A 10,691-nucleotide genomic window follows, 5' to 3' on the forward strand; every position below is an offset into this window, starting at 1 on the left:
TCCCCACTGCCCCCTCTCTCCCTCCCATCTCCCCACTGCCCCCTCTCTCCCTCCCATCTCCATACTGCCTACCCTCTCTCATCTCCCCACTGCCTCCCCCCCTCTTCCTCAAATCTCTCCACTGACCCCTCTCATCTCCCCACTGCCCCCCTCAACTACCCACTGTCCCCTATCTCCCCACCCCATCTTCCCCTCTCCTATCTCCCCTCCCCCCCATCATCTCCCCTCCCCCCCAATCATCTTCCCTCCCCCCCATCATCTTCCCCTCTCCTATCCCCCCATCTTCCCCTTCCTATCCCCTCTATCTCTCCCCCCTCTCTCCTCTCTCGTCTCCCCACAGGCGGGAGTTTTTTGCGTTTCTAATTTTTTTGAATGAGTGACGCCACCGCGCCGCTCGGCCAATGGGGGAGCCGCAGGGAGGGGGCGGGTAATATCCATGAGGCAGCCCGCCAATCAGCAGCCCCGGGGAGGCTGTTTTAAACAGGGGGGACCGGGACCCGCCAATGAGGTTGCTCTCGTAGTAAGCTAGCGCGAGGTTGTGAGCCCAGGCATAGGAGCAAGCGGCGTGCGGCTCCCCACACAGCGAACAATACAGGTACGTCCAGCAGCCTCTGCCGCCTCTCCCGGGCTGCGGGGGACTTCCCCACTACCTCTCCCTGTTATCCCCCTACCTCTCCCTGTTATCCCCCCTTAGCCCTGCACCTGTAACCGTGCATCCCCCCCTAATATCATAATATGTATATATTTATGATTTATTAGCAGCTGCTACCGCACGCTTTAATCTGCCTGACCCAGTGTCATTATTTTGTTAGATGTTGTATATTTATTATTATTATTATTATGCAGCATTAGGTGCACACAGGTTAGGGTGCATTGTGTCCCCTTTGCAATAATACATTCGCATGTTTGCCTATGTAACCCTGGCTGCTGCAGATTATTATTAATATAATTATTTTACATTTGGTGACATTACTGAAGGTAATCCCCCCCCCCCCCTTTTTTTTTTTTTTTTTTTAAATTTATTTTTTATTCCAACACGGGGGTTAAACGTTCTTGGTGTTTTGAGATATTGGTTGTTTGTGATTGTGGCGCTGGCTGTATTTGATAGTGTGTGTGATGGTGCTGTGTGTCTGCATTGCAATCTGTGTTTAAGATGTGTTGGTTGTGTGATGGGGCTGTGTGTCCCTGCATTGCAATGTGTGTGAGATGTTGTGTGATGGGGCTGTGAGTCCCTGCATTGCAATGTCTCTGCATTAACATGGCTGTCCCTGTCATCCTCTGCCTTGTTGTTTCTCTGCCTTGAGGAGTGGGGGTGGGTAGTGATAGGGGGGGGGGGTAGTGAGGGAGGTCACCTCTACCCACCCCCCCCACACGTACTACCCCCCACTTCACGCCCTAGTTACCCCCAACCCCCCCTGCTTTACCCTTACCTGCTGCCCTTTCTATATATATTAGAGGGGCACCAACCCCCACATCTCCTGTGCCCACCCCCAACGCTTTAACCCCCCCTCTCCTACCCATGCCCTCCCCAGCGCCTCACTGCTCCCCCCCCCCTTACCCGTGTTGCCCCCCCCCTCACTGTAATGGCTTCGCTGTGAGTCTTTGTTATACACTGGATTGCGCTGTGAGGTGGAGGGAGGGGGGGGGGCTACCACCCTACCCACTCCCTCCCCCCCTTCCTCCCGGTCACCCCCCCCCCCGACCCAGATTCGGATAGAGCACCTTCAGACCTTTCCGCCGGTACCGGTGGCGAGTCTCTCCGGTATCCCGACCCGGAGAAAGCCCGGTGTTTGGGGGGGAGGGGGGAGGTGCGCGCACAGCGGCTGTGTCCGGCATTGCAGCACAGAGCGGGGGGGTAGGAGGGGGAGGGACACGGAGGGAGAGAAGCCATCTTAGTGAATGGGAAGCTTCCCATAGAGAAGCAGCAGCAGCCCGGGCTATATCCAGCACACAGCCTGTGTATACTGTGTATATATACCCAGGCACCGAGGTGAGCAGAGCAGCACCCCCCTCCCCCCCGTCACCCCGCGGCCCGCTGCACTTCTGGAGGTGGGTAACCCCACACAGGGCTGCATTTCAGGGGCACTTTCTCTCATGAAGAAGCATTTCACAAAATGGAAGATGAGTTTATTGGTGCTGGGGATGTTTCTTATATATTATTAGATCAGTGCAGTGACTCTCTCACTGCACCGGCCTGACACATAGCATCCCATATATACAGGCACTTCGCTCTATTTCTATATATATATTTTATTTTATTTAAAATTTTTTTTTTTTTTTTTAATCATGACCTTGGGTGTGGAGAAGGGAAAAGATGGCGGGGCACACGGGGGAGACCCCCTTTCCTCTTAGTGGGGGGGAAGACCCCCTTTACTCAATTATGGACACCTTAGGGCATTTTTTTTAATGTTTTCTAATTATTTTTTTTTTTAAATTTTATGCAAAATTATGGCTTTGTTTCTTTTAAAAAAATATATATTTTAAAAAAAATATTTTTAATTTTTTTGGACAGATTCCCATAATTGAGTTAAAATTACTCTTTCAGACTGTTTACTCTTATACAACTTCTGTGTATTTATCTACACTTTTTTTTTTTTTTTTTAATTATTATTTTAAATTGCATAGGTTTTTCAGCCAGGGTTCCCTGTGCAATCCCTAATGGGTTCCCTGGAATTTTTAGGTCATTTGTATCCAATACAGGAGAACTTGCCGTGCATCTGATCGGAGTTGCTCTTAGATATGATAGGGTGGGTGTCCCTTGGAATTGTTGGGGGTTCCTCAGAATTTCACTTTGCGTTCCTTAACAAAAAAGGGTTGAAAACGACAGTGTAACGACTTGGTCTGCCGTCAACCACTATTTGTAATATGGTTGGAGTGACTTGTAATTAAATAGAACCCCCCACCTCCTCTTTGCCATTAAAAGATAAAAATGTGACCCCAGAAGGGGCAGGATTGATGACAAACGATGCTGGGCTCTAAGATGCTTTGTTAAGCCAGTGGCGACATTGTCCGTCTGTATGTTATTTACAGAATCAAGATGGCTAAAGGTGACCCGAAGAAGCCCAAAGGCAAGATGTCGGCTTATGCCTACTTTGTGCAGACGTGTCGTGAGGAACACAAAAAGAAAAGTCCTGAGATTCCGGTCAACTTTGCGGAGTTCTCCAAGAAATGCTCAGAGAGATGGAAGGTATGTGGTGTCCTTTTACAGAAGGTCTGCTTGACTTGTTGTCTGAGGGGGGTAAAGTTTGCAGTATATTCTAAACTGAGATGTATTTATTTCTCTCCTCCCCTCCCTTCCTTAGATCATGTCCGGCAAAGAGAAGTCCAAGTTTGATGACCTGGCAAAGGCAGACAAAGTGAGATATGATAGAGAAATGAAAGACTTTGGACCTGTTAAGGGAGGCAAGAGAAAGAAGGATCCTAATGCCCCCAAGAGACCACCGTAAGTGTTGGGATGGATAATTTTATTTAAAACCTGTTCCTATAGTGAAGCAAATGAGCTTTGCTCGGGCTATTACAAGATTGTAATAGTGTCTCGTGTGACTTGACCATCTGTTAAATGCACTTGTGCCAAACTTTTTTCTTTCCCGTAGGTCTGGATTCTTCCTGTTTTGCTCAGACTTCCGCCCCAAAATCAAATCCACAAATCCTGGTATTACCATTGGAGATGTGGCAAAGAAACTGGGAGAGATGTGGAACAACCTTGTTGATGGTGAAAAGCAGCCCTACAATATCAAGGCAGCTAAACTGAAGGAAAAATATGAAAAGGTAACACTTCTCCTCTCATACAAAGCCTCCCTGTCATATGATTAAAGACTTGTGACTTAGTCTCTTTGTTTTTAATTTGAGGCAGTCAGTCTCTAGCGCCATGCATTGTAATAGATCTCTGGTGGCAATGATTGTTTAATCTACAATGTCTTCTCCCTCTTTAAAAAGGATGTTGCGGATTACAAGTCTAAAGGCAAACTTGATAGCGCTAAAGTACCTGCCAAGGTGCCCCGGAAAAAAGTGGAGGAGGAAGATGACGACGAAGATGAAGACGACGAAGAGGATGAAGATGATGAAGATGACGAATAAAAATGTACATTCTGTCCATGTGAATACCATAGAGTAGGAGGAACCACCATCAATGGCACCATCTTTACTTAAGATGATTAACTGCCCTTATTAGGTTTAATTGAGAAAAAAAAAATATTGGGTTCTGATATCTGTTTCAAAATGATGCTCTTGGAGTTGTAACTGGTTTACATTAAGTAGCCGTGTGTGTAAAATGAGCAATCTGAAACTTTATCAAAGTTGTACATATTTCCAAACATTTTTAAAAAGAAAGGCTCTAGTGTTCTCCTCACTCTGTGCACTTTGCTGTTGGTGTAACAAAGCATTTAAAAATGTTTCAAGCATTTTTTTTAATTTAAGGTGTTACTAAATGGTTATTGATTAGAAAATCTTGGGTTATAAACTGTACATATCTGTAATCTGTAAAAACTAGACAAATTCCTATGGTGCATATTTTTGAAGCTGTTGGTACCTCCTCGGGGTGTAAATTTCCCTGGATTAGAACACCTTTAAGGTTAACCATTATAGCTCAAAGCATGCACATTGAGATCGATTTACACTACATCAGGCGTCCATTTAGCTTAAAGTTGTCTTTTTGTATATAGTGAAATAGCATTCTGCTGCCATTAGTTGTCAAAAGGGGTTCAGCTGGCATGAGAAAACGTATGGATTTATTTTGAGTTAAGTGCAGTAGTTTTTAAACTGAGACTGTAGCCACTTCTTCACTGACTGAAGTGAAGACTGAGTGCAGCAACTGGGAGTTAAAAAAAACATTCTGTACTTAATTTTGCAATGTTAAGTTTTTTTTTATGTTTAGAATGCTGAAATGTTTCTGAAGCAAAATAAAACAGTATTACATTTTTAAGACTGTTCTTGACAAAGTTCTAACTTTCTGATTTTGGGTTAACAGCGGTGACATTGTTCACTAAATAGTGATATTCCCCCCACTCCCCCCCCCTCCCCCGCCCCCCCCCCACAGATTTAGACTAGTCGTTGCTGAAATTGAAGGTTACTTGGCATATTATGAAAAGTAGGTTTGATGTATTGCTTACTATATGGTGTAAGTACAGCCGTTAACTTGGTACATGCCAAATATTCCTTTCAGACTTGTAACCGTAAGCACTATCATTTCCCCTCTTGTGGCTAGTCTGAAGTGTTTAAACTTCTAAATTGGATAAAATGCAAATGCTCACTCACCATCTAACCATTTTGATTAGGTGGTAATTGTGCCTTACTTTTTTCCCCCCTCCACAAAGTTTGGCCCTCGCTATATACATGATCCATTGCATGTGACATTGATGTCTATCCACACTTTGTTTTTGTTTTTCCCACCCATTGGAACTCAAGTTAAACATTTTTTTTCCAGTTGACTTTGAGCAATTGCAGCTCACTACTGTATGAATTAAGATGTGCCTTTGTCCTGTTTTTCAGACTTGTTTGGAATTGTTACAGCATACATGTAATACTTTCATAGTTTAAATATGGTATTAAAACTACAAAAAAAAACTCTTGAAGGTAAATCTTCATTATAACCAGACTTTTTTTTTTTTTTTTTTTTGTGTGCAGAATTTAGTGATGTAAAATTAGTTGTGGCACAGGTGTTAGTATTTACCACTTCACAGCAAAAGTAGCATATGCCAGTGTAAATGGAAACCATTCTTCACACTGGTATTATATATGTTGTGTGTCTCTCAATTCTCTAATTTCTAAAGCAGCTGGGACACACTTGTCTCTCAACATGGTCATGTCAAAATTGGTACAACATCAAATACGCAACGTTCTCTGCCCTGTTAAACTAGCTGTCGTCATTTTGAACTGACATTAACATTAATTAACCTACTGCATAAAAATGCAACATAAATTTTGGGTCATAGTTTCTCATTAATACATTTGTGATGCACTCGTATGATTGCATTTATTAGACAGCTGATGCTGGTAACAATACCCTATTTAATATTTTGTTTTATAGTAGGGGACAGGTGACCTGATGTCTTGACTTTAGGGCATACAGCAAAATAGTACAATATTTAACAGGTGTGATTCTTAGCCACGGGTATTGGGCGCAAATGTTGGACACCAGCACGTTTGTACTTGAGACCAGCGCAGTAATTCTCCCTGAATTAGTGCTGAAGCAAGGGTATCCTGACCTGTTGGTGCTTTAGACAACTACCTCACACATGGGGTTATTACACATGCTTTGTGACCATGGAATGGTTGGTATGTATTGGATATAGAACAGATTAGAAGTAGAGCACTTCCTGCAATAAACTTTTGAAAGAACCCCATGGGCTCTAAACCATTCAAAGGCAATTTGACATGGCAAGTGAGTGCAAACGTTAATGTTAAAATCTTGAGAGAAATTTTGGGAAGGCTTGTGTGCTGGGATATTGTAAATGTAAAAAATACAATTGATATTGTATTTGAGTTACTACAGTACTGAACAGATGCCTGTTTCTGAATTTGTTTACACCACACACTTGGACACCTGTAAATCAACGCTATGTAGATTTTAGCCGTTACGGAATAAAACCATCTTCTCGGTAAGGTTTTTTTTTTTTTTTTTTTTTTTTTTTAATAAATATATTGGCGTAAATGTAGAATATTTGCTGTGTAATCAGATTGCTATAATTAAATAGCAAGTGGTGAGCGAATTGATCGGTACGATGGGCTGCATCTACCTGGATCTAGGTTGCTATAGGGATAGATATTCATTTTCTTCAAATCGTACTGTATTGCATTTGAGCATTGAGCCACCTGTTCTGATGCTGGGATATTCTTACACCTGACCTGTTTGGGGGAGGGGGGGGGGTCCTTGGTGAGTTGAGCACCCCTATTAATGGCACCAAAGTTGTCAACAGACCAGTAAACAGGAATATGAAATTAGGGTCCCTATTGCACAGGCTATACTGTACTCTTAGCAGATATTTGATGGCTAACCATGGGTGAGGCACCAAAAAAAAACACGTTATTTGGAAGTGTAAAATGTATGTGTGTGTGTGTATATATATATATATATATATATATGTATATACATACATACATACACACGCGCACGCTGTAGTGATTGCTGAGATACTGCAGGCAGGATATTATCACATGGTCGCCGAAAATCTAAGCAAGTCAAACATAGCAATTTGACAAGAGGGATGGACTGTTACAGAAGAACAGGAAATGTATATTTATTTTGTCAGGAATACTGCGTGCACACACCTATTTGCTGCCAATAAATAGTTAACCTGATAGATACTGGCCTTTATTTTGTCCCGTTTGAGAAATCAATCATTGCTGGACGCTGACATATTGTAAAATGTCAAAGGCAGGATTCTAAGGACTAGTGCATACACAATGCAGCGGTTACCATTAGAAATTATGGGGTTTAGGTGGTGATGATTTTAGTTTATTCCCCCCCCCCCCCCCCCAGTACTGCATAGCTTGTCTTGTGTGTAATCAGCAGTTTTGTTGCTTCTGTTCTTCCGGTTAACGTTTGGATAACAAAGACATCTTCACTTGGGTACTTTGTAAAATGAATCTGCACAAAATTATACTTTCGTCTGAAAATACGCATTAAGCAAATGCTGTGGAGGGAAAAAAAAAAACTTGCATATGGCGGGTAATGCTTTCATGAATTGGGCTTTTAATAATTTACACTGCCAGCCTAATACTTGGAATACAAATTATCTCGCCCATATGTTGTGCTGACAAACGTAAAAACGGAGTAATCAGAGCTGTAAAAGCAATGCAACAAGACACAAACGCTTCTGTAAGCCTTCGGATGAGTTACTAATTCAAATTTCGGCTTCATGGATCCCTGGTGCCACTGCCGGAATTGCAATTTGTTTTTAAATATTGGTTTAATATGACCAAAACCTTATAAAGCTTAAAGCTTGAAAATGTGTATACAGTTTCTACAGGTGAAGACTGAATTAAAGCAGCTGTCAAAAAAAATAAATGTTACATCACAAATGTAAGATTTTAAGTCTCAGGAGCAGGGTTACCTTTTTGTATCTGTCCTTTTTTGGTATGTCATGCTGTTTATGTCATTTATACCACGCTGTACCCCAATTGTACTCCGCTGTTGAATATGTTGGGGTTTTATAAAGAATCAATAATATAGATCAGGTGCGCGCAAACTTATTTTGCTGCGCCCCCTGGCCTGCTCCCTCCGTTCCTGCGCCCCTCCTTGCCTCGCCTGAAATGACGCTGTGGGGTCATGTGACACCACGTTACCAAGGCAACCGTGACGTCACATGACCCTGCGGCGTCATTTGACGCTGCGTTGCCATGGTCATGTGTCCCAAACCTGGCTGAACTCGGTAAGTAGAGGTTGCAGAGGCCTCACGCGGTCCCCCAGCATTTAATTTAAATGCCTCAGGGAAGAGTGTGGGACCTCTGCAACCACCCGCGCCACCCCAAAAAAATCTCGGGGGGGGGGGAGGGGGGGAAAGCCTCCCAGTTTGTGCACCGGTGATGTAGAGCATGCCGTGGCACACATAAACCAATACATTGAACTTTTACCAGTTCCTGTAGTACAGGTGTGGCCAATTCCAGTCCTCAAGTCTTAAACTGAGCCACTGATTGAGCCTCCTGCGCTGAAGCAGGGATATCCTGAAAACGTGACCTGGTGGTGGCCCTTGAGGGCTGGAGTTGGCCACCCCTGCTCTAGTGGTTTTTTGTATAACAACTAGTCACAGTTCCCACGTAATGAGGCAGACCTGGTAAGGGTTTGTCTGTTCACTCTGGTTTATTGAAAATGAGCTATGAGGGTGAGGACTCACATGGCTATCACTGCAGTATGGGCTAAAGGTATTTCGCAGTGATAAGAACACTCGCTGCCTTTGAAGCACTTGTGAACACGGTTTGAATCTCCGTCTTGAGCAAGTCAATTCATTTCCCTCTCTGTGTCTGTGGCACCAGCAATGTTAAGCTCTGCGTACGCTACATAAGATATACATCATCCTGGCAGATAAGTAGAAAAAAATGACCAGCCTGAAAAAATGTTTGCCAGCCCTGCTTCCTTTTAGATGTTTAGTTATTCCATTATTACTGTTACATGTATGTCTCCCCCTCCTGTCTATCTCACCCGCCCCCCTCTGCCACCTCTTCTATCAGACTCTTCCCCCTCTCACGCCCTACTTCTTGAGCCGGGGTCTGAGCCCTACCCGGTGGTGAAGGGGAGCTACCGAGGCAGCCGGTAGTGGAAGTTGGGCCCTAAAGTCTGGTTTCACACGGCCAGAGCGCGCCCCCTGCTACGCCCCTGGGCCCAGGACAAATGTCCCTTCAGCTACCCTGCACGTGGGAGGAAGAGATGACTCGCCCCAGGTTATCTGCAAGCTGCATACACCGCCAAACCAGCACTCAAGTAGAATAAGAAAAAGGTACATTATTCCTACTGGAGAATGCTTTTCCGGCTGTGTATTCTGAGCACTGCATCTCAGCTATATATATAATGCAAGATCAAAATACCGTCACGACACGAGCTTCGGGAGAAAATCCCGCTGGGGGTCGAAACGTTGGGATGATGGACTATTACATTCCATGTTTTCTTTACCCCACTGTGTTGTGCTGGTATTTTCATCACCTTTGTGATCTTGCATTAATATTGGTACTAACTTTTACCGACATCACCCACCCCTCTACTGAGGGATCTCACTCAGTGTGTGTGGCCATTTTTTGTCATATATATATATATATATATATATATATATATATATATATATATATTATATATACATACACACAGGAGGTCCTCGGTATCCGACAGTCCACTTTCCGTCGAAGACCTTATCCGATGCTGCATAATGCAGTAATAATGTAAAAAATACATGCTTCTCCTTGATGAAGGGGCCCTGAGCTGGCTCCGAAACATTGACTATGTTTTAAATACGTTTTTCCACTTACCTCCTGTGCTGTGTCTCTTTCCCATCATTCAGCGAGAGAGAGAGAGAGAGACTGTATGTATGTATGTATGTATGTATGTATGTATATATATATATAGCAAATAAAAACTCACTTGTGAGCACATTCACATGTCTTAGGCCTTGCCCCCGCTGCCTACTACAGCGTCCGCTGTGGCGGACGCTGCGCTCACGAGAGCCCTCCCCGCAATTGCGCCGGGCCCGCTGCGAGGGGGGGGCCGCAGCGCTCGCGCGAGAGCTACTCCTGCTCTCAATAGAATTGAGAGCAGGAACTCGCGTCGAGCGGCTAGGCACGCCCCCCGGCGGTTCAGCCAATGAGGGCGAACCTGCCGGGTGACGTCATGGCCGCGCCCCCGTCACTCCTCCGCCACGCCCCCCCCGGTCTCTGCTCCTGCAGTGAGCTGCAGACCGGGGAATCGGCTGAACGCGCCGCCAAAAGCGCGGGCGCGCGTTACAGCGCCGGGGCCTTAGCCTTAGGCAGGTCTGTAAACCTGCCTTTCACCATTAACCCCAACATACAGTGCTTCCACTGCAGCAAGGGATTCTGGGAAATGACATGCAAATGAGCACACAATGTGTCACCACAATGCTCACAAGTGATCTTTTTATTTGCTATATATAAAACTGTGTGTGTGTGTGTACGTACATTAATTTTTCTACTTTAAATCTTTTGATAGATTTCTTTTTGTGCCGCATTATATAACAGTAACAGCAGCTTAT

The 10,691-nt window shown here is 44.3% G+C and overlaps 1 protein-coding gene across 3 annotated transcripts; it reads left to right on the plus strand.

Annotated features, from left to right (window-relative positions):
- Positions 1 to 461: 461 nt before the first annotated feature.
- Positions 462 to 4,921, plus strand: HMGB3 (high mobility group box 3). 3 transcript variants are annotated; one of them, XM_075573306.1, is made up of 5 exons: positions 462 to 595; positions 3,031 to 3,187; positions 3,303 to 3,442; positions 3,594 to 3,768; positions 3,937 to 4,921. In XM_075573306.1, the coding sequence occupies exons 2-5, from the start codon at positions 3,038 to 3,040 to the stop codon at positions 4,075 to 4,077; spliced, it is 606 nt and encodes a 201-aa protein (XP_075429421.1). In that variant the 5' UTR covers positions 462 to 595; positions 3,031 to 3,037; the 3' UTR covers positions 4,078 to 4,921. The 3 variants fall into 3 exon arrangements, with proteins under 3 accessions (XP_075429421.1, XP_075429423.1, XP_075429422.1); XM_075573308.1 differs by lacking the exon at positions 462 to 595 and adding an exon at positions 1,869 to 1,990; XM_075573307.1 differs by lacking the exon at positions 462 to 595 and adding an exon at positions 1,897 to 2,049.
- Positions 4,922 to 10,691: the final 5,770 nt, after the last annotated feature.

Source organism: Ascaphus truei, chromosome 16 (assembly GCF_040206685.1).
Source record: "Ascaphus truei isolate aAscTru1 chromosome 16, aAscTru1.hap1, whole genome shotgun sequence".
Lineage (NCBI taxonomy): Eukaryota > Metazoa > Chordata > Amphibia > Anura > Ascaphidae > Ascaphus > Ascaphus truei.